The following is a 25,076-nucleotide window of genomic DNA, read 5'->3' as shown; positions in this document are numbered from 1 at the left end:
AATTGAAAACTAGTGAAAAGCAGGAATCAGTTTGTTGGTGGATACAGCATCACCAGCTCAGATGGAGAACATAGTTTGCATTATTTGGTCAGCTCCTCCTGAATTAAGAAAGGAACCCAATTTTGCAGATTTGGGTTCAGGCTCTGTTCATGCTTCCCTCACATTTAGAAATTTTCCAAAGAATGATAAAGACAAGTCATACCAGCTGTAGGGAGTACTGACGGAGGTCCCAGCATAGTGCTTCCATTAGGAAAAAACCAAATGTTTGGCATTGAGGAGGTTATGTTTGTTCCCATGGATTTTTTTTGCTGAAGGGTATGATCCATCCATAAATGCACACTAACTTAGAAAGTCTGGAATTGGTTGCATTCTGCTCAATAAGATTGTAGACAGGGACAATATGATACGAGCCACAAAAGGGACAGGTGAACTTTTAATTTGTTTGCTTGTTTAGGGACTCTAACTTGGATTTACTACAATGCCTAAGGGATTTAGACATATTGCTGAGCAGACACAGAAGTTGTAAAGTGTAGTCATGGCCTGGTACTAGGATCTCTAGGTACTACTTAAATTAAAACCTGAGCTCCTAACTGCTCTAAATGCTAGTGTTCATTATTTTGGATCTTATCTACTATTCCATTTATTTGTAAGCTTATTCAAGGCTCTTTGCACTGGGTCAGTAGAAACATCAATAAGGCTGAAGAGGAATGAAAAAGATGCAAACAAACAGCACTGTGTCCACCTGAAGTAAATAAAGCACTGCTGTGTTTTAGTGTGAAAGAGCTATGGGTGGATTTAAAGGCCTCTTATCGGAAAACAGTCAGAACAGTACCAAGAAGAACATTCCTAGACACTTCCTAGAGAGCACATCTTCATTTGAAACTTCCCTGCCTATAAATCTTCATGGTACTTGTTTCAGAGAATTTTTTTAATAATCAAATACTTTATTTGCAGTAAAGCTTCTTCCCAAACAGCTGTGGGCTCCTTTACCTGTTATGCCTGCTAATAATAACTGATGATGTTAAATAACCTTTCTCATGGCCCTGTTTCTGGATGTTCCTTTGACCCAGGCCAGAATACTCTTATTTTATGTCTTGATGCTTATGGGAAGCATTATGACAGCAGGCTGGGTGCCAAAGACACATCTTTGCTTGATCATGGTTTCACTATTTCATATTATAGCAAATCTATATTATATAAATGATTTATAAGATACTATTTTTATTGCATTGTAATAAAATTCTCACCAAGAGAAAATAAAAAGGTTATTGACTGTTTTTTCTCAAGTATTTAATTAGCGTTTTCTAAGTATTTACAATTCTTTATCAGTTTGTAGTAAGGTCAGCCATTCCAGTACAAGAAGGAACTTTTTTCCTTTCTGTTCATGAAAATGACATTTCTTACTAACATTTTATAAATAACTAAGAAAATGTGCCATGTGGGTGCATGTTGCCTTCCAATGTGGGCCAGTGGTTAAAAAGCTACAATGGATTATAATAACAGCCAAGATTTGTGTCTCAGCCCTGCAGTGACAAACATATCCCATTCTGGTTGTGGAAAGAAAAGTGGGAGAAAATACATGTTAGAACTGTGAAAAGGGATTGGAGAATAAATGGGGTTCTTACGCAAAGGCTTCACATCCTAGGAAGGTATATAACAGGCTTGGCTCCAATTCTGCAGATTTCCACTCCCAGTGTACGTTTTACTCATGTAACCTGTGTAACCAAAGCTGGTGGGGAAGCTTATGAAAGTAAGGACTACTCATTTGTGTGAAGCATGCATAGGTTAGGCTCAGCTTCTTCCCAAAACATAATACATGAACATCTAATTAATAATGAGCAGTTGGGAAAATGCAAACAAAAAAGTAATCTATCGCAATGTACGAGACAAACCAGAATGCTGCACAGCGCTGTTAACAAAGAAAGTAAATACACAAACGCTAAATCAAGTATTCTGTTTAATGGGATTCCACTGCTTTTCCTTTGGTTCTCCTGTAATATATTTTTAAAGAGGGATTTAGCTGCATAGATGTTAATTAATTATATTTAAGGCTTTTCTTTCTTTATAAACTAATCCCTACAGTAGCTTAAAGAGCTTTCACCTTTCCCTAGCACTGCAGCCAGGTATTGCAGGCAAAACGGTCTTGATTTGGGAAATTTTTATTTAATTTAATTTATTGCCAATTAACACAAACTTCTAATCACTCATTCAGAGTGAGAAGAAAGAAAACATATACAACTGAACAAAAATTTAAGTGAACATCTTTCTACCACCTTTTCCAGGCTCAACTCAAGTCAAACACCTATCCCCCACCTTTCCTACTGCCAACTTCCCTTGTCTCCACCATGAGGTTACACTCAGCAATGGGGTTTTCCATCACATTTAGAGCTGGGTGGGCCAGTTGTGACCAGCACCTGGCATCTCCTGACCTCCTCCCACACCTGTAGCCCCTGGCTACTGAAATCTGCCATATATGCCCAACACAATACCAGGGTGTGAGCTAAGCCGGTGCTCATGTGTGAACTCATTGGGTGCTCAGACATGAGTTCATAGGCTGCTCATGTGTGAACCAGCTGGGTGTTCATTAGTAAATTAAATGGGTGCTCATGCATGAGCTGATTGGGTGCTCATGCATAAATTGATTGGCTGTTCATGCGTGAACTAATTGGGCACTCATGCATGAAAACTAAACCCTGCAATTTATGCTCAATACATGAGGTAGGAGCTTGAAGCAGATCCAAAGGCCTGATTCCAAATTAACATTCATTTATCATTTCTGTGGGTCAGATCTAATTACTAGAAGAGTATCAGGTTTTGGTTGGAAAGGCAAACTGGCTATGTTTTAGACCCTTTATGCTTGTAAATGGCCCAAAAAAAGTCCATGATGGACCAGAGAAGACTTCAGACAAAGTGTTGAACAGAGAAACTTTGCCACAATCCTTTTGAAGACATTCTGGTTTTAAGTCTCCAGTGAGGAAGCATTCCCACACCCATGAATCAAAAGATCTGCTAAATCAGAAACCTCCTTCAAGACGAAATCTGAAGGTCTTGAGTTCCAGTCCTGCCACTAATTATAAGAAATTCACCTTTTCTATGCAGTACCTATGAAATGAAAGCTGTAATGCTTAGCCACACTCAAATAATTTTTAAAAACACTTATTAATGTTGGTAAGTCAAAACAAAGGTAAAAGGTAAGGCAATGTCTAAGATTCAGCAGCATCATGATATGAGTCTTTTTTCTTAGACAACAAAGGCAGACAAAACCAGAGCCTGTATGTCTGGGTTTTCTCATAGCCATTCATCTTGAGCTGCTGTTCAGAATCCTTATAAAACACAAAGCAGGAGGAAAGAATGACTGAATTGAGTAACTGGTGTGTCTGATCAACTACATTAGTTAATTGCATCATCACTTAATATGTGATCCATGTTCAAAGGTGGTTTTAAATACATAGCAAACTCAAAAAATAGAGGTTCTTAAATTTTATGTTAAGTCCAACACATACTACAGACATTGACAGGAGCTAGAAATAGAAAGGTTTGTTTTAACATTTATACATTTCTGTACTTGCTAGGCATAAAAATAGAAGTCAAATTGCACAGTCCTGTTAGCTACCAAAATGTAATGTGCAAATAAAGTGCCCAGGAGACCTAATAAAATGCCATAAATGAACTACTGTAAAAAATATCAGACCACACCTATTCAGCAGGATAAATTCAAATGTTTTACAAAGAAATGTATTCTCTTTCCTTTTTATGGAGTAAGAACTGTTTTGAGGAAAGAAAGAATGAGTTTCAAAATATACAAAGAAACTTTGAATAATTGAAAAGGGTTTCAAGATCAAGTTGAATGCAGAATGCTGCTTAATTCCACTATAGACTGGAACAGGATCAAGCAGTGACATAGCTCCTACTTTAGAAATATGCATAGGTATTAATATTAAGGCATCACATTTTCATACCCAAGATTCACTTCTACAAGCATCCATTTCCATAACCAGGGTTCTTCTAGAAATCAAGGCAAGCACAGGCTTGCTGTGTTCTACTCTGATATGGGAACAGTTAGTTGCCACCAAAGCGGGAAAAAAAGCTGGAGATGTCATACATATATATGTACTTAGGTCTCTGTGTAAGCTCTACCTATTAGACTAGCCAAATCTGTCTGGAGTCAAACCCACTGTACAGTACTGAAAGGATTACTGCAGGAAGCCTGCTATGGAACAACTCCAAACTTGATCAAACATGGTAATTCAACTATTGATAGACAAATCAAATGCATAATTACAAAACATACGGTATATGCTGTTTGTACGTGCTCACAGGGACAAGCAGAAGCCTATGCAAGATGATGATTATTTGGTTGTGAAAGGATTACTCCTGAGAGTAAAACATGTAGAATCACACAAAGTTTCTAGACAGGTTTTGTAAAAACTTTGAGGTTTTTCACACTGAAATTTTCAATGAAAAATTCCCATTGAAACAGTGAGATATCAACTGAAAATCTCAAATACAGATTTTTTTTGAGCTGCAGAACATATCTCATACAGGCCCAACCTGGCAGGTTTCCTCATCCCATGATCTCAGGTGCTGACCTTTAATGAAAAGGCAGCTCTGTTCATCCTTTAGTTGAGTCTTGCAATGATAACACCAAAGGGTACTTGCCTGTAACTAACCCATCCCATGCAGCCTTGAGATAGCAACACACTGTGGCTACTGCATATCTAGCTAGGACTGAACCACTGATTTAAAGACAATTTAAATTATTCTCATGTAAAAAAGTCTGAAATGAACAACAAATTGACTTGGAAGAAGGGAGGCAGGGAGCAACTTTTTGTCAAAATTTAAGCAAGACATAACTTCTTCTTTCCTGATCTAATCTGACTTTTTTTTTTTTTTAAGAGCTACACTGACATAGAAAATTAAAAAAATCTTCTCTCCATCCAACAGAAATCCTAGAAGGCAGCTGGGCAGTCCCAAAACCATGAAATATTCTGCTAAAATAACAAACTAAACGAAAAGGTAACAAGGGCTAAAGTGGCCTGGACAGCTTAGTATCACTATCTGGAAAATAACTTGGCATCCACAACCACAGCTACATCCAAACAGAGGGAAGATCAGCTCTGTTTGCTACATCAAACATGGCTCAGATTTTTTTCCTTTCTTCCTCTCTCTTCAAACATAAATAGTTCCAGGCTCTTAAATAAATTAGCTTAACTTTGGTTATACAAGCTGTTTCATTTTTTCTCCAAAAGGGAATATAGATGTTTGTTTAAAAATTGTAAATGAGATATAAACAGAGATTTTCCATTGCATAGTGATCCTTTCCAGTAGGTAATGATCAGCACTTTGTCCATTTTCCTTCCTTATCCTATAATTTGGGATCACAAGTATTATTTTGACTACTTCTGATGGGAAATGGATGAAAAAAAAATATGCAATAAGAGGAGGTTTATCTGTACTTATTCACCATCAAATCAGGATAATAATCAGGTTTAAAATGCACTGAAAATAAGTGCAACAAAACTACTTACCATTACTTATAATTTTGTTCTTTAAAAAACCATGCTTTCTTAATGTGTGTGTCTTGTGTGGAACATGTGAACCCTAGAAAGGCTAATTAGTGAAGGACAACAGTTCTTAAAAGCCCCACAAGCATTTAGCACTTGGCTGTATTGGGACTGCTTCTAGGAGTCAAGTGGTACCTATCTGGATTATGTTGCTGCTGGGATTTTTTGCATTCAGATAGCTACAGTAGTGTAGCTCTAGGATAATATTACATCATGCAGTAACAATATGACAGTGTAAACAGAAGGTCCACCCCAGCTTCAAACTGTGGCAAGTTATTTTGTATGTTAGTGTGGAACGTAGTGATTGTGTTTTCAAAGATGTAAAACTAAAGCAGGTCTTAAGTACTTCCAGGATGGATGTGAAGTTTGACTTTAGGGCATGATTAGCCAAGGGCAGGGGGTTTTCTTCTCAATATTACAGTGATGCTTCACATCCTTCCTAAAACTGGCTGGGGTGAGGTATCTCTGGCTTTGAATCTTTCTTCTAGCATGGAGCAGATTATTACTATTGTTATTGATTTATGTCATGCCTGTCTGCTTCCAGCCTCAAAACACTTTACTAAGTTACAATATACATAGGAATCATTTCATGTCAGCCACCACCACGCTGTAGCCTTCTCTGGAGGGAAACTGAAGGGAGCCATTAGGATGGTGCCTGCAACATTAAACAACAATCCAGGAGAGGAAGTAAAGAATACTCTGGCTCCTTAAAGAAATGGCTCAACAGAATGCAGTCACTGAACTGCCATCCAGCTGGGACACCAAAGTCAATACCCATTCACCGTGTGTGGTTAAAATTAAATCTCCTAATGAAGTGAGATGGTTTTAGTGGTTAGAGAGTGAGTGCAAAGTATTATTCTCCTGTATTATTATTTGTAAGTTATACAGCTAACAAGGGAAAAGATCACACAGGAAAACAGCAGACAGATAATGTTCCAAGCCCAGTTTCTAAATGACATTTGGGCAAATAAAGCTTTGGAAAAAATACGTTTTTTTTTTTAAAAAAAAAAACACAGAAAAAAGGAGTTGGCAGGTTCTCACTGTTTTTAGGGAACTAAACTAAACTGATGTCAATTTTTATCCCCTATAATTCAGGTCCGGAGAAAAGAACATTATTAGCTTCTGTTAATGAGCAGGTATTCCCTAAACACTGCTGCAAATGCTCCTGGATTTTAATTTGCTTAGAAAAAGAAATGGTAAAGTATTGAGGGAATAAAAACCCTAACAGTTTATTTTTGTCCAGGAATTAGCAAAACGCTTAGATGGTTTTCTGCATAGGAGGTTTACATATATCTGACTGAAAAGATCCTCACACAATGTTATCAAGCTCTCTTTTCAGGGCTAGTAATTGCTAGCTGGTTCTAATCATTCTTGCAAGTGATCATTTGAAAGGTTCATTTTATGACCCCTCAAACTAGCACAAAGAATCTCACTCCATAATGTAATAAACAATTCTACAACCAGTGCTTAATTAATTCCCGAAAGTCACCAAAAGGAGCTATTAATGATCTTTCTTTTTATCTAACCATAAATATGCAAGCCTCCTGGGATAAAGGATTTAAAAAGAACATTCTGGCAAAATTAACTGTCAACTTGATAAAGCATAAAATGATCACCAATGAGGGTAATTCAAAATACAATGGCAATGCTACCTAGTCTGATTAGAAAGTTAGGTCAGGTTGAATTAAATTTCTCTGAATTTTAAATTAAATTAAATACCAAAAAGAAGACAGAAGTGACATGGTGCAAAACAGACTCAACCCAAATGAATACAGAAGAGAAAAACACTACAACCTTTAGAAAATTATTTTAAAAACCAATTCTATTTGGGAATTTGCTTTACTGTGATAATATCAACAATCATTATAGTTAGAGTGTGGACAATATTTCAAGGTTGTTTAAAATATGTGTATTAGAAAGAGCAGGCTGATATTTTCAAGAGAACTTAAGTGTTTTAGGAGCCCAAGTATCATTTTCACAAGTAAATCAGGCAGTAGGAAGCCCTTAAATGAAATTTAGTTTCCTGGCAACCCAACCCATTGCTGAAAATTAGATTTAGGCTTCTAAAGGGCTTTGATGTTTTTGAAAATCACACTTCCTGCAGCACTGCACAGCTGACTAGGTGTAATACAGTAATTTACCCTTCTACTGAGGCTATCAGGAATGGAATCACTTTGATGGCTGTAGCGATGTCTGGGAGGTTGGGTTTTATTTTTGCGCTGTAAAAAATTTTTTTATTGGGCATAGCCAGTGATGACTGGAAGCTCTGACCAGAAGCAGGGGGAGGAAAGAAAGGGAGAATCTGCCTTTTCCAAAATAAACTCATGCAGTCCTTTGGGTGCTTATGCTTGCTGCCCATGGAGCCTGTGCACCAGCATGTCCCACCGTCAGAAGAGCTTCATGAGCTATTGGACCCCTGATAGACTGGGGCTTTCCGAATCTCCCCCGTTGAAGTAATCCCTGTGACACGCACACATGGAAACATGAAATAGACTGTCCCACAACACAGCCATTATGGTTCTTGCTATATGTATGGAAACACAAGGTTCAAGTACCTCTCAAATGAGTTTTAGTTATTAATACAAAGAAACAAACACAACAGGAAACATTAAGAGAAACATAGTGGGAAATAACTAAGAGGACTTTCAGGGTCCCCCCTCCTTGACTCCCCTGGGCTGGGCGAAGAAGGCCTCAGATCTTCAGAACAGTGCTTTCAGTTCCTTGACCTGTGGAAGGGCTCGGGCTCCCACTGGAAGATGGAGGCTGTGGATTGCTGCACTTAACACTGAAGAACTTACTGTTCCAAACATTTTAGAAAACCTGGAAGTTCCTTTAAACAGGAAATTTTAAAATTTCTCATTTTTGTTCTAATCTTCAATAAAACTTTTTTTTTTTTAATGTTGGAATTTTCTGTGGAACAGAAATTCTGTTTTAAAACCATTTCTATTCAACAGCGCTATTCAGATGGAAGCATTTTCCTATTCATTCCACTTTGCAACTAACTGGTGCCACCCCAAACGTATTGCTCTTCCAAGAATGATGTGGCAGCCCTGGAATAGCTAATTAGTTGGGCTGTATGATGCCTCTGCCAAAAGTTTCAGCTTCCAGAGGCATTCCTTTAAGGAATGATGGTGTGGGTTTGGCATTTACAAGGATACACATGGTTTCAGAAGCCCACAGGCACCAAAAGTTAGCTTGTGTTTTATAACTGCTCATCTCAACCCAGTCATTGAGCCGATGTCCTAACCACAGTGAGTCAAGCAAACTTCTTCAAAGCACTCATGGAGAAATCTTTTGGTTAATTTATTTTTCTTTTTTAATAAAAATTTTGTCTTTGGGGAATCTTTTAAGAAAATTCCACTTCTACAGCTATTAACTGGGAAAACAAACTCAAACATTACTAGCATTGTAATATAAGCTCTTGTAGATAAATACCTTTGTCACTTAGCCCTCAAAGTTTTGTACATTGTTAAGGTAAATGAAAGATATCTAAATCCAGTACCTTTATACTTGGTCACCACAGCTGAGTTGACACTCAGAGGTTCTTGGAAGGTGACAGTGAGTGATGTACTGCTTGTTACCATGAGACAGACATTGGTTGGCGCCTCAGGGGCTCCTGGGAGAGAAGAGAAAACATCAGCTCTTCAGCACAACAAATCCTATTCAAACAATGTTTCTGAGTCTTCAAAGAACCCACTGAAAATCACCCTGCAATTGTGAGCTTTGGGTTGTAGGTGTTTGTGTTCTCTGCCTTTTGAGCATTTTAATTAGTGCCCCTGCTAACAATATCCTGCAGACACCATTTGTTTCTATCATGGTTTTTGGCTCCTTTCGGTTAAAAATATCTTCCTGCATATATGTAACCCAATAAAACAGATTCATGCTAATTATGTCAATGAAAAGCCCCTATAAATCTCTTGGGGTGGGTAGGAGGAGAGGAGAAAGGACAAAACCACAAAGAGCTAATTAAACCTTTATGGTTTCACTAACAAACTCAAATTTATCAAATAACAGAAAATGTTTTTACATTATTGTGATTCAGAAATTGCAAATTCCACAAATGTTTCAGTGTAGTAGTTCCAAAATACAGTTGTCAGTTGAGGTTTAACTTTTTTTTTTTTTTAAAAAAGCTTAATTCACAGAATATCAATCAGAGTCAGTTCAGAAATCAAACATAAAATGTCACAATTTACTGCTGGGATTGATTTAAAAAATCATTATATTGACTTACACTACTGCTGTATTTCCTGTATTTAGTATCTAATATGGGGAGCACTACATCTGTCTTGAAGAAGTAATCTTAGAATACAATAAATTTGAGAAAATTATTTGTAAGTACATTTATTTAAAGATGGTTGTAAAAATGTTAATGGCAATGATTATATTTCATTGAATAGGATACAGCTAAAAGATCTACACGTGAAACAATTCAGCCCTGTTTACTCCTTCCCATGGGCCCAAATTCACATTTACTTTGGGTGCAGACTCACTTGCACAACTGTTTAAAGTGACCCAATCTGTGACTGCACTGATGAAATGTTATACATGGATGCCAAAATTAAGATTAAATTTTCACAACTTTTATGTATACAATAAAATTCCAAACAAATGTTTAGAACTCCATTCTTCTAAAACAGAATAATTATTTTTTTTATAAATATCAAATTACAACAGAAGAAAGGCCAATGTCCCCAGTCCCTCTTCCTCCCTATTTATATATTCTTTTCTAATCATCCTGGTTTAAACTCTGAGCACATTAATTGAGATCCAGGAGTAAATGTAAAGAGAAATAAGCAGGACAGAATCATTAGATCCTGAACCAAGAGTCTGGAGGTCTCATTAATTCCTAAAGTAGAGCTATGTGATTGTTGCTCTTAGATATTTGGTCCTCTATTGCTCTAACATCAATTTCCTTCTCATTCTTAGAAAGGCCATGTAGTTGTATGCCTCAGTTTTCCCACTGTAACATTCATCTGCTTCATAGCAGTGCTTGTCTTGAATTTTGCAACTACTTTCTTCTACTTACTAGCATGCTCGTAGCCTGACTTCATGCGCTTGTATAGCCTGTATCTCCATTCCCATGCTTTTAGCTGCTTCTCTTTTTCTGCGTTGTCTGTATCCAGGCCTTCATTCATCACTTGTGCAGACAATTCAGTAACTCGCTGCTGTGCTTCCTGGACCAATGTACTCAGATGCACTGACCTGCTTTCCATGTTAACAACTACCAAGAAAAGGGAAAAGTAAGTAATTGCTTGGTGGACCTATGTGACAAAATTCTGGCCTTACGCATTCCAGTGTAACACAGGTAAGGTCAAATCCTTGACCTTATATCAGACATCACTAAATACTGCCTTCCAGTAGTTATCTTGTCAGCAAGTGCCAATTTATACCACTTAAGGATCTGACCACTTGAATGGGATTAACAACATGAATAAATTGATCAGATTGTATCTTCCAATGTTTCTCATATGCTTTAAAATGTCTTAATTAGACTGAAATTGCATATATGTTTTAAATTAATGGAATACTAAAACCAAACTAAAATAATAAAGCATTTGGTTTCTATGAAACCCCTACTTTGCCATAATATCATAACCTTTCATAGAAAAATAGAAAATTGTAATAAACACATACAATATATAAATCTCTACAGGCGAAGAGACATCTAATCGGCAAATTTAAAAGTGAGAGTTTTGTGCCTGAGGGCCATGGCTGGTATAGAATGCATCTCTTTCCAGGTTTTCTTTGTGCCACAGTTTTGCCCATGTACTATATAATTAGTCCTCTGACAGACTGGACAGATAGTGAGCAGCTTGACACATGGACATTTTGGTTTTCTCCAGTACTCAGAAAAACTTTAATTTGATGTTTAGCAGTTCAGATTGCCTGTATGAACTACTGCGTGCTACATAAAGGTAAAAATGAAGATTGCATAGGTTACAAACTGAAGTAGGTTTGATTTTAGCCCAAGTCCACAAGACTACCCTAAGCCCCTTGATTATACAATGAAATGTGGTGAATCAGAAATGCTCTTAGCCTCAAATTGTTCAAATTATTTGCAGTTTAGAAAATAGGACTTGTAAAGGTGTTTAATCTGAAAGCAAATGCAACCACTGATCTGATGTTCAATATGCAGGGAATAGTGTACAGGAGAAGGAATTCTGAAATCACAGAAAATAATTTTTCTCTGGTGTCTTGTATTTTTGCGGAAGAGCTCTGAGATAGCCTTAATTTAAAAGGCCCCTATTTACCGAAAACACTGCCCTAGCACAAGCAGCTACTCTTAGCAATGATGGGGAGTTGCTATGTAAGGACAACCAGGCTCTTGGTTTCCCTAAGGTTTTTACAGGAACAGCATGACTCTTGCACAGGATGCACCAATCATTCACTTGATAAGCCACGAGCAGTGGACATTTCTGAAAACATCAAACTGTACCATATAAAGGACCAAGACTCTGACAGGTTTTTGACATCAAAAAACCACATGAGGGAAGATGTCTGCGCATATGAATGTGTTATTCCTAAACTGGAATCATAGGATTATGGGACAAATCCAATTGGAAAGGACCTTCTCTAGTCCAACCTTCTTGTTCCAAACAGGATCAGCTATGAGGTCAGACCAAGTTACTGATGGCATTACCCAGTCTGGTCTTGAAAACTTCCCAGGATGGAGGCTTTACAGCGACTCTAGGCAACCTGTTCCACTGCTTTACTGTCCTTATGGTGAAAAAGGTGTTTGTTTTATCCAGTCTGAACCTCTCATTTTAACTTTTGCCCTCTGTCTCTCATAACAATATCACAGTCAAAGTTTATCAGAGTCTAAGAATAACCCTATGTACTGATGTGAAAAGTGCCATGGGATCTCTAAAGCCACAGGAGGAGAGCAAAGAATTACTCAACACCTCTGACATCCAAAAGATTGTTTCTGAAGAATGTGTGTCTCAAAAAAAGACTGGAAAAAACCCCCAACTTTGCTTTCAGAAGCTGGCTTGAAGCCATCCTTCTTGAAGTTTGATCATTCTTCATATGGACATCAGAGACATATGGCCAGGCTTACTGGAATCTGCTGGTATCCTCAGAACTGCCTGTTTACTGGGAGGCCAAAGGCGATATGGTTGCCTGGATCCATGCCTACCATAAGCATGCAACACATCTGATAGCACAACAGGACTGAGGAAGGAGATTTTATGTGCCAGAACTTCAGGTGATTGAAACTTGGCATTGGTTCAAGTTCTCACTGAGGATCTGGCTCTATCTGTTTAATCAAGATTCTGATCCACAGTTGTCAGGCCTTGGAAATGTGTCCAATCAGCCACTGGACAATTTAATCTTATTTTTATTTGAGTTCACATGAACAAGCCAAGCCAAACAATGAAGTATATGATGAATAAGAGTAACTGAAAAGATTACACAGTGGACTTTGCTTCCTCCCCAACTAAATGAATATTTTAAATGCTGTACTCTCTGATCTTTCTTTGTTTTTAAGAGATGCTTGGTTCCTGTAAGGATTTATACAGTCTGAGCTCCATGTGGAAATGAAGATCATAGTTTTACTTTTTGTTGCTTTATCTGCTGTTGTTCCTATTCCAGGCAGAAATCCAGGTGATACAGATGGAAGCTATCTGTCCTCCAGATCCTCTTTTCTACAGCATTAGGTTAGGGACTGTAATGAGATTTCAGCTGGATCACTACGGTTCATATAGTGGAAGAGCAAGAGTCTTCTCTGTAGGAAGCTTTTGGTGTGCACTTGGAACAGGGAATTCCTCTACCTTGCAGTCTCCCAGATCTGTGCATCTGCCCTATACACTTCCAATCAGATTAAGAGATGCTTGTGTCCTGTCTCAAAATTGGGGTGAGTCAGAATTTTACCTTGATATCCTCTCCCCTCCCACTCAGCCTGGGGAAGCCTTGTTCAACTGCCCATCATAGAGAAAAGAAAATGCTCCCACTGTCTGCTGGAGCATGTTCTTGCAGCCCTGAGATCATAGAAACAGAATGGATTTCATTCTAACAGGGTTGGTTAAGTACAGAAAGCAAAGCAGAAAGACTAGAGAAAATAGAAAGTGACTGCTATCAGTTCCACAAGAATGAAGCCACATACAAAGATGCTGTGAACCTTTGTTTTGACTGCTGAAAATAACTTTTTTGTATTTTGCTCTCAAGTAGCAAATGTAAACCCTTAAGGTAAAAAAACCCAAACCAAACAATCATTTGCTTTTTATTGAGAATGCTTCATCCATTATTTCAATCAGAAAAACTAAAAATCAAGATAAGTGAAGTGGAAATTTGGTGGGTATATTTTGAAATGGAAATGAGGTGGTTATATATTCATATTCTCTGTGTTCATAGGCATGTTTGCATTAATTACAGGAAATGAATACTAATTTATGATTGCCCCTGCTCGCCATCAGACTGCATTTATTTACAGATGAGGTCAATGAAAAATTAGTTTAGTCTTTTTTACTGCTGTTTAGAACACTCAAGACTGTGTTTTCCTCTAGATTTGTCATGGTTAATGAATGTTGCTTCAGCAGTCAATCATGTACTCTAAATGCTGTCACACTTTTTTTTAAAGCCTCAGTCATGAACCATGACAGAAAAATAAACAAATAAATATAAAACTAAAAAACTCTTTTCACTGAGCAGCTACACTATGCAAAAATCTCCAGGGAAGGTTAAAGGAGGCCAGAATAAATGATAATATAAGTGCTGTGGACATAGAAAAGCAATAAAGGTGTACCAACACTGAGGGTCTGGCAAAAAAACTCAACACACACACGCACATGCACACACACTCTCCAGTGAAAAAACTGGCAATGTTAGTAGCCTCAAGGTGCAATTTCCTGGAGCACCGAGATTGACATGCCAGCACTAAATGTTGTTAATTTAACTAACTTCAAATTAATGGCAGAGTCTGCAGTGGCCGAACCCCTCAAACACAGTCTCATTATAGCCTTGCTGGGAATGTCCTAAATATAGGCATTGACAGTTTAAAACAAATTCGCATACATTGGTGTATTTTTAGACACAAGTAAGGCGTCAGAGTTTGTGTCATGGTGTACGGTTGATTAATTGGGTTGGTAAGTCACCCTCCAACCCACAAATTGTGCATAAAAATGCCCATGAAGGAATACAAAGGAGTTTTATAACTACAATATGTAGTTATAAGCAATATTGGTATTCCAGTAAAGTTAGAAGCCTGTTTTGTGTTTAGATTTTTTCTGGTTCTGTAGAACTTTGAAATTCTCATTTAAGTGGGATTTTAGGCCATTTGAAGACCAGGAGTGAGGAGTCTGTGGGTAATGGAAATAATAGATTTCAACACAACCTGTTTCCTGAAGGCAGCATAGCCAAAATCAAAAGGATAATCAAAATAAACCAAAGTCTAGACAACCCATCGTCCCTTCAATTTTGATGACAAACTCCATATTTCAGACCATGATCTTTGAATCACTCAGTTCGTTTCCATGTTTTGAAAGATTTTTTTTCTCAATACTGATATTAACTCAGCTGCCCCAGTGTTAATCACATTAGAAGCTCAACCTGATTCATCAGTTGGTGTATCTGACATAGAGAACCAAAAAGATCTACTGAGCATGCATTCAACAAGCAGATATTGCTGCAAATGTCCTCCAGCAGTGTGGTACTATTGTTGGTATAATCTTCATTATGATAAAACAAGCAATTTTTGTGTAATGTAATTAATTTTCCAAAACAACAGCAAGTCTAATCTCCTACAGACAATTATCTAAGTCAGTTCGTGTTCTTTACTTACAGTGTGGGCTTTCCTTTGCTCCAACATGTAGAAGGGTCCTAGCAATAGGGATGTTGTTTGTCAGAATGGCAATATCCAAAGGGGTTAGTCCCTCACTGTTTGGTGTGTTCAGGTCCAGTTCCTCCAGTGTGTATTGATAAAGAAGAATCTGAACAGCATCCAGATCTTGCTGTTCTACGGCCTCAAACATAGCTTCATTGCACTGGAAATTCTGTGTATCAATAAAAACAGAAATTCAGTAAAACTATTCAAATGTCAGTGTTTTAAAAATACGTTGAGAAAATTTGTGTTTTGTGAGATTGCTATAAAATATTGATTCTCCAGCCCCAGCTTAGGTTCAGCTAGAAACATGGAAATTGTTTGCAGCAAAACTGAGCTTGGTCTGCCTCTGGACTTGTGTGTGCTTGAACTTGCTTCAGGTCTGTGGGAAGATTCAAGTGAGATTCAAACCCATACAAAGCAAACCCATACTTATTTAGACATCTGTCCTGTAATCAAACTATATGAGCAATATTATATGTTTTCAGTGTGCAACTGGGTGAAAGACTATGATTTTGGCAGAGTATTGGACTACTGAGTTTTTCAAACTCAAAATTTAAAGTAAAAATCTACAAACTCAGGTGATCAAAATCCAAATCAAACAAGATAATTCTGGAGCAAAAAAACTTCACAGCTCCAGTGTGAGCTAGTAATAGCTGTTCATTCCAACACTTCAGTCATTTCTAGATGCACACATTTTTGCATTTAACTTGTAACTAGAAGAAGCTTTGAAACATATAGTCCTTAAATAAAGAAGTAAAAGTGAGACTGAAAAAATTGACTGTCTAGCATGCATGTCCAGAAAGTGATGTGTCTGAACAGCAGAGAACACAAGCAGCCAAAACCAAAAACTCTCAGGCAGGGAGAACCACTGAACCTTTTCCTTACCAATGTCAAGGAGGTAAAAGAATGTTATAATACAAAGAGACATATAGTTTCTTAATTGAGCTGAGGAGAAGCAGGTGCAGGAGAGTAGCATGGCCTGCAGGTTTCTGTTATGAGAACATCCTTCTGGAGCCTACAGTAATGACATGTTATTTGCCAAGATTCTTTAAATTCTCTCCCAGTGTCCTATTGCCATAATTACCCAATAGGTTTTTTTCCTCTTAAGAATGAATTAGTAGAAGCAAGAGGCCCAGCTAAGCAAGGAGAGCTCAGCATGTGGTCACATAAAGGAACTGAGATATACGTAGACATATTGTGCCAACTGGCATACTAAAGAAATGCATACCTAAGAGAGCAAGCGATCCAGATAGATGATGTAAACTAACTTCCCGTGCCCTGAAACCCACATGGAGGAAACACAGAGAAAATTCTTATATAATAATGTATTCTTTATGATATGAAAAAAATATTGAATTGAAACCGTCTTCTGTGATTAGAAATTAACATTTCAGCCACATTAAAACTTCATTTTCTTTTTTAAATTGATGCAGTTTTATTTGGCATATACTTGTCCAAGTTTTGCTCTCAGTGAAGCAACTCTTTCTGACAGAGCACTGATCTGCTGGAATATCTTTTGTCTCCTCCTAAAATGCATAAACTAATGGTTTACAAGCAGTTCTGAAAACTAGAGTCCACAGCTTGGAATTTGATCAGTTCTACATTTTTTTTTTCAGTTGAGCTTGAAGTTAAAAGTGTCTTCAGAAATTCTCAGACCTGAGAGAGATCTGGTCTACCATTTTGTATGTGAAGTATTGGTACCACACTAAGCAATGGCAAAGATGATGTTATCTTAAAATTTTAATATGGATCCCACCTATGCTGAATATTAGGGATCAGCAGAACAAGAAGACAGATGTACATAAGATGATCCTTACCCAAAATTATCAATATAGTCAAATGAGATACTTACATGAGACGACTACCTAAGAGTGAGATGAACTATGCAAATCTAGGAGAGTAGTGCCGACTTGAGAATCTACCCTTTAGACATCTAAGTACAGAAAATAACTCACGCTGGAGAAATATTTTTTCTGTAGATTTCTATGCAGAACAAAAGACACTACTTAAACAAGTGCTTCATCAAAATGAGTCTGTGTCAAATTCCTGTTTTCAGATTCTTCTCTAGATTGTAAGATTCAGATTTAATTTCATTATCAAATTCTTAGATCATACTTCAGTGTTAGGTGTAAGAGAAAAAATCTCAGAAAAAGTTGAATGGCAAGCAGCAATATTTATCATTCTTTATCCACCCCACTGTTCAAGGCAAAAAATTGCCTTTAAGGATATATACTGTCATTAGAGAGGGCACATCTCCAACAAATTTTAGAAAAGAGGCCAGCACATATTTCTCTTATTATAAGGTAAAAATGACAGAAATTTTTACTGCAATGCAGCAATGTTTCTTTTAATTCCAGTAGCTCCACACATCTGCTGTGTTGCTTATATAACACCTTATCATCCTGAAATCAGAGATCTTACTCTTATTCTGGCATTTTGCCCCTACCCTGAAGGGATGAAGGGCTCTGGCTAGAAATTAAAAGAATTTTAATTAATTTTTATTATAATTACAAAATATTTATATTAATGGTATGATTCTGATATGTGCTATATGTCACCAACTCCCACTCAAGTCAAAGATATGCATTTAACAGCTGTATGTCACTGTGCTATGTACTCAGAATTCATATAAATAGATCATTGATGTTCCACCTAAAGAGGAAAAAAAAAAAGCTGTGCTCCTTTGCTCTTTGAAAGTTCATTATTATGAATGCAGAACTGTGAACCGATAGACTGGTTTTGCATATGAATTATTAGAAATGCAAAATACATTCACCAATTCTTCAAAAATATATATCAACATTCTAAAAAGCATTAATTTCATCACAGTTCACACCCATTTCAAATTGGTTTTCTACTGATTTTGGAACTTCCTTTATACTGTTGTTTATGGAAATAAAGGGTAATTATGCTTCAGAAGCGCCTGCTTTTGATCCAATCAGAAAACAAGCAAAATCATATTACTCTTGTAACTGGTCACAGCTAGGGAAATCTACTTATTTAACAGTAAATTCATAAAGAGCTTACTACGAAGGGAATTGGTTGAACTGAATGACTACATTAGTTTCCATTTTTAGTTAAGTTCTTTTGGGAAACACCAGCTAACAATCTGAGAGCAGAACAAAAAGGTACAGCTGATGATATCACTCAATGACAGGCTTGTGGTGCTCACTTAGGACAGGAAACCAGGTATTTCTCGGTTTACATTTCCACTTCTGTGGCACTGGGTACATACATCGTTTCCCCCTTTTTTGAAATCAGAATAGTCATTCTCTTTTAATTGCTTTTATGTATGTGCATAAAAATTAAATGAGTTAGCATTTGTAGAGTGCTACCCTAAGTGCTCAATACCATTATTTGGCTTTAATTCCAATTTTGTGTGAAACTCAATAAATCTTGTCATACATCTCAGGAATTTCTTGTGTTATATAAAAACAAAAAAATCCTTGTTACGTAATAAAAAAAAGATGGCTAACTTCAGCATTACAGCTGAAATTAACCCAATGATGTGGCTGACAAAAGCATTTGGCCCTTTTCAAATATATACATGCACACTTTAACAACAGATTCTACCTACCTGAATGATTATTGTAGAACTATTTTTAAAACTTTGATTTGAATTGTTATTTTTGGATTAATTTATCAAGATTTAGACCTGTTTAGATGCCTTTGAAAAGGCATCTTTGGACTTTTGCTTGCCAAATGAAATATCCAAAGTATTTGTGAAATTTTGGCCTTAAGTAAATTGCTAAACAGAATCTAAGCACATGCTTAAGTTAATTCCTCATAAACGCTCTTGACAGCTAATCTGTTGGCAAGAATGTTTCACTGAATGGGAAAAAATTTTTAAAAAAATTCTATTTCTTTATTTCATTAGAAATCTGTTTGAAAAAGTTACACCGATTTAAACAAGAAACAGATCATGAATTTTACAAGCTACTTCATCCAATCCAAACAATTATGAGACCAAATCGCAAATATCAGTTTTTCCAAATGAACAATTCAGACACAAGCAATAGGCTGAAATATGTTGGCAAGTCTCCTAACTTCAAAGAGTATAAAAACATGGGAACTGTGATATGGGCATGTATGCATCCCTCATCCACATAGCAGTGTGCATCTAACCATGCTATATCTATTTCAGTGAAAAAATATCCTGGTGAGACAGCAAAATATCTACCACATTTTCAGTCATGCTAGTAAATTGTCCCATCTGGAAGCCTGCATCGAGCCCAGCTCTCCAAGTCCAGAAAAACATTCTACACACCTGACCAACTTTTCCCCAACTATTTGCTTTCACACAGAAAACAGAGTATTTGAAAATATCGTCAGCATATCTTCAAAGATATTTGAAGATTAGACAGTTTTCTGCAAAAAGTTGATCATATTCTGTGTAAAAGACTCTCTAGTATTGCAGCATTATTCAGACATCTGCAGCCCGAGGGTAAGAAATTCAAAGAGGGGTAAGACATAGTATCTTTAGACTCACATGTTCAATTTTAGTCCAACTGGTATTGTCACAAATACTAACAAGATCCTTCTAATTTCTGCCTTCATTTACATTTACTAGATAACTTTCTTCTGCTCTGAAAAGGCAAAACCATTGAATTCAAAGAGAAACTGAATCACATTTACAAGTGATCAGGTAAAGTTTAGGGGCAGTTTTTACATTGCTTTTTCATTGACTCAGTCCTGCAGCCTCCAATCATTAGCTAGACAGCTGTGCTATGTGATTAATTTATTTAGGTGTTACTCTGATGCACAAATGTATAAACTGAAAAGGACCACAGTATTGCTTTGCAGTAAGTAATAACCATGTTCCAGTAAGTGATTCAGTGCTGGAGTGTTTAGAAATGCAATCTTATGTAGCTTAATTAAAATGAAGTGCCCCTTTCAAGATATTTGCTCTAGGTTTTACTGAAAAAGTCCACTATGTGCTACTGGAGTTGGAAAAAATGTTAAAGTAGTTTCTGCAAAGACTTGTTTTGATAAACAGGAGTTCAAGAATAAAGCTATTTTAGGACATTGCTATGTCTGCAGCAAGACAACAATTTACTGAATGGAAAGTGTTGCACAGCAAGAGAGAATGGAAAGAAAACTCTTCCCTAGCCAAAGCTGAAAGAAAACAAATTCTAACAAGTGTTGTTCACTTGTCTGGAGACATGATTTTAGTCATTGACTTAGCTCTGTAGCACAGAAATTCAATGATTAGAAAATACATCAGCTAGCAACTTGACCTGGAATATTTCCATCCCTTCACTGATGGTTTCATTGCTATTTATTTCTAGGGAAAACTATGAAAACAACAGGCAGAACGGATAGAATGGGAACCAAAGCCTTTTGAGTTCAGTGGGAGTCTGTTCACTGACTGTTGTGGACACCAGCTCAGCCCCCCGACTGATAATACCTAGAGGTACCTGTGCTTGCTGTGGGTCAGCAGTGACAAAAGCTACATCAGTCCCATGACAGCGTAGTGGGTTGGGGGAAACAAAGTTAGGACAAGTAAGTCTACATCCCGTTAAACCCCCATCCAAATCACAATGTAAAATCGAGTCTCCTAATCACAATTACTGATTGAATGGGCACACCCACCGCCTGACAGATCTGGACTGAAAAGGGAGAGAAGTGAGTTTGTAAGTAATTAGTTCTATGGACAGCAGAGGACTTGAGCCTCAGAAGCAGTACACTGCTCCTCAATTTTTGGGCTATGCTCATTTGCAATTTCTCTTCTCATTAGTTAAGTATGACAGAAGACCCCATATTTGAAGGAACATGTAATTTTAAGTGTATATTTAGAGAAACACTGGTCAGAATATATGCTAACAGACTGGCATTCATTCAGTCTACATGTCAGTCTGCTCTGGCATGGTCCCCAGCACTAGCTTAGCCTCCTCTCTTTCACTTGCTTAGTCACACACAAGCTTGCAATTGAAAAAAAAAAGGCAAGGAAAGATAGTGACTAAAAATTCGTCTAAAGAATCTTTTCCCACAGTTTATACTTAGAGGCCCAAACTCAAATGTTCCCTACAAAATGAAAGCATCTGGAAGCCCACTGCCTCAAAGCACAGCTGTTGGCTCCTGTGCAAAGGCTGTTCAGCTATGAAGCCGTGTTTGAGTTTCAGGCTTCTCCTGTAAAACAAAATCTATTGGCTCTGGCAGAGCTGAGAGGAAGGAGCCATGATCCCCTGCTATCTTCAGATCATAGTCTTTCTTCACAGGAGAGACACAACAGTCTCTTGACTTTCCAATGCACTAGAGCTACGTTTCAGCTTAGCTCTTCCATGGAGCATGCATGGGTCCTCTGACCTCCAGAAAGAAGTGATCCTAGCAGATAGGATCATTGAATTGCCTTTACAATTATTTTCAATTTTGGCATTGATTCATATGAATTTTCTCATACATAACAAAGATTTGTGTGTGTTAAAGGAGTCTAGAGTGTGCTTTTTATTCTGACAAAATGTGATATTTTTATTATCTGGCCCAACCATATTCAGAGTTTAGACCTGCACTGGGCTAAGCATCTGCTTTAGTGCAGCAGAGTAATGGTTCCAAGAGGTGTCTCCGGGCATATTCACAGACACTGTTATAAGTCATGGCTCTTCAGAAGTGGAGAGGAACTCTTCGAAATAACTCAGAGAAGAAGTTGAAGGATGTGTCAGTTCTTCCTACTTATGGAAAAGGGGAAATTATTTTGTTTTGGCAGTATCAACAGTAGGTTCATCTTCCTCCAGCAAATATAAAAGATTCTGTTCTGCACTGAACTTACACTGTGCTATTATTTCAAGGACACAGTCCATGCTTCAAAATGTATCTGCTGGAGGTTGTGTAACTTCACCAGCACTGGCATAAATAGGAGCACTTGTGAGTGGTAAATCCAGCAGGTGCTTATATGCTTTCCTATACTGGCACCAGAGTGCTCGGCTGTGTTCTGCAACTGGGGTAGGGCACCCAGGCCAGACTGCTTCTTGGGTGATCTCCTTTTCCCATGGTCTTATCTAGTGACCATCACACCACAGTCTGTGAACAACCTTGCATTTTTCTGTCACAGCATGTAAGTTCCACTTGCTCTGTTGTTTGGAAAAATGGGAACTTCTATTACAGTCATCTTCAGTTTTCTCAAAATACTTTTTCTTCATTTCTTGTAAGAGAAGTACTTCTGTGTATATATTTAATCTACATTTTGTCACATTAATGCCAAGTTAAGACCTTACTCCTAAAATAAAGCATCATCACTTGAGTAAGGTAGCTTTTCTTTAGCCTTCAAGAAGGTCAGACTTTATTTTGACACAGAACCATAAGTGGTATGTCTGGGAAGAACGTACAGCGTCGGTCAGGGAACAAAGTGAGATGATGAAAATTGTACAGATTAAAAGCAAATTGAATAAGGAGATTAATAGGACAGTAAATTGGCAATTTGATAAATATCAAGTAATTACCATTGAGGTCTTACGGAGACTGAGCCGGTCAGATCGAGCTCTGAAATATGCTTCATCGAAGGATGTATGACTCCCCTTAAGCTTCTCTGACAGGTTCCGATATAACCGCTTTGCAGCATTTGGAGAGGATGGCACGCTGTTCTTTTTAGTCTGGAGGAGACTTAAGTTATGCATTTGCTGTGTCATTTTCAGCTAGTAGTTTCTAGAAGAAAAACAACAGCTGTTTAACAAGTTTTTGCTACACTAGCATCATTGATCAGAACTGTATCATTGAGATGCACATTGCAAGACTTCTATGGCAAAAATCACTTTCACACAGACAGGTTTTGAACACTCAGAAGCACGTTTTTGGGCTTTTTCAACTGCAAATTGCTCTTTATGGAATTAGTCCCATGGATATCTATGGGGAAGGAGAATTAAGGATGGAAAAATGAAACAGACCACTTCAGAACTATTTGCTAATTTGTATAAGGAGAAGGGGTTTCATTTAATGAAGGGAATGGCCTTTTGACAGAGTGAGTTCTGGTAACACAGGTGTCAGAAAAAATTACCCCCAAATGTAAATGTTACTATACAATTTGGACAACATGTATGTAATCTGTGTTTTGTCAGTACAATGGTTTCTTAAAACAAAACTGAAGCAATTGAGAGGAAAAACATTTAACTGGTTACAGAACACAATGCAGGACTGAATTTTTTAACTGGTCGTGATTTAAGTTTGACACAAGCACAACTGTGGCAAGACATGTGCTTTATATCCCACATTACTATCTGCTAGCAAACTGTGTGCTCCAAAAGCATGTGGCGTTTTCAGTTGGGTGGGTGGATTATCTTTCACTAGAGACTCAAAGCAGTATTTCTCACTCAGGAAGTATGGCTGGATTCAAAATACTTTTTCATCTCTGAACCCATCACAAGCTACTACAGAAATAATGCATGAACTTACATTTAATTTGCATTAAATGCTGACATGTTATCATCCAAATGAAAGTCCGTTGCTACAGAGAATGTGGTTTTGTTAGAGTTTTGAAGAGCATTTAGCAGGGAGGGAACCTGCTTTGTGACCAAGACTCCTAAGGCATTATATTCTAGCAAATAACAGCTGAAACACAGAAAGCCTGTTTAGGCTCTGTTGTAGGCATAATGAGGCATATGTGCATTTTTAATTTAAACTACCTGTGGCCAACTAGTGTCCAGGTTATTGCAAACAAAGGCCTTACACTCTATGTTTTACAGTTAAAATAATCTGTGATTCTAACTGTTGTTGTTTACAGTTTCATACTGAGTAGTTTCTTTCCTCAGTTAGTGGACAGGCACTGGTTTTGTCTCTATATTGTATAACTTTATCCTGCTCTGTGTTTGCCCTATCCATTTACACTACAAACTTTTCCAAGAGGGACTGCCTCCTCTCTCTAAGACTACCTAGCCCAATAGAGTTTCCATATTATCTTATAACTAAAGAATACTTTCTATACTCTATGATTACAGTAATTTTTCCATATTAGGAAAAACTGAATTAACATTTAACTCTCTGGAAACACTTTATGTGGGAATAATTTTGCCTGTCTGAAGAGAAACTAAGAATCAGATTTGACCCGACTGCAAGTACAGGGAAACTATCCCCAGGATCTCTGTAAGTGAAAACGTGACGAAAATGCACAATTTCTTCACGTTTCCTTTTTTCCTGCCGAGAGTGTGTATACATTTATAAGACAGAATATTTCTCTAGACAACCTCACAGTTGTAACAGTAAATGTGGCTACCCTTTCAGACTATCTTTTCCTGGAAATAAGCTTTAGATTTTTTGTACTATGATACAAATCCTGTAGCTTCCTGTTCTTGTGGTCTCAGCCTGCATCTAAGCATATCAGACCGCAGGACCAGACTCTAATAACTATTTACAATCCTAAAAGCATTCTTTACTAAACATTCTTTACTGTTGAGGCTGCTCGTTGGCATGAATTGGTCCCTATGATTAAAGACACCACCCAGGTCTCATAAGCTGTCTACATTTTCCTTTCTCATTTGTAAATTGTGGGGAAGCAGACATCCTGAGCACAAAAGTATCTGATTACAAGTAATCTCACATATTCTCCAAGCTCATGGGGTATTAAAGAGAGACCAAGTCTCTGAATGAAGAGGGACAAAGTCAACATAGTTGTCATATGTGGTGAGAATACTTTGTTAAATTAGAACAACGGTGTGTGCTATCAGGAGGGTATTATGTGAGCTGCATCTCTGGAACTAATGTGGAAGAGT

The 25,076-nt window shown here is 37.4% G+C and overlaps 1 protein-coding gene across 1 annotated transcript in view; it reads right to left on the bottom strand.

Moving 5' to 3' along the window:
- ANKFN1 (ankyrin repeat and fibronectin type III domain containing 1) overlaps positions 1 to 23,003 on the bottom strand; it is a 62,956-nt gene extending 39,953 nt beyond the window's left edge. The window contains exons 1-4 of the mRNA XM_074847382.1: positions 22,818 to 23,003; positions 15,340 to 15,550; positions 10,591 to 10,785; positions 9,067 to 9,180 (exon numbers count right to left, since the gene is read on the bottom strand). Of these exons, the coding sequence (XP_074703483.1) occupies positions 9,067 to 9,180; positions 10,591 to 10,785; positions 15,340 to 15,550; positions 22,818 to 23,003 (706 nt within the window). The remainder of the gene's footprint in view (positions 1 to 9,066; positions 9,181 to 10,590; positions 10,786 to 15,339; positions 15,551 to 22,817) is intronic.
- Between the last annotated feature and the right edge of the window lie 2,073 nt (positions 23,004 to 25,076).

This window comes from Strix aluco, chromosome 21, assembly GCF_031877795.1.
Source record: "Strix aluco isolate bStrAlu1 chromosome 21, bStrAlu1.hap1, whole genome shotgun sequence".
Lineage (NCBI taxonomy): Eukaryota > Metazoa > Chordata > Aves > Strigiformes > Strigidae > Strix > Strix aluco.
Note: the sequence above shows the minus strand (reverse complement) of the source record. Positions and strands in the feature narration are given on the sequence as shown.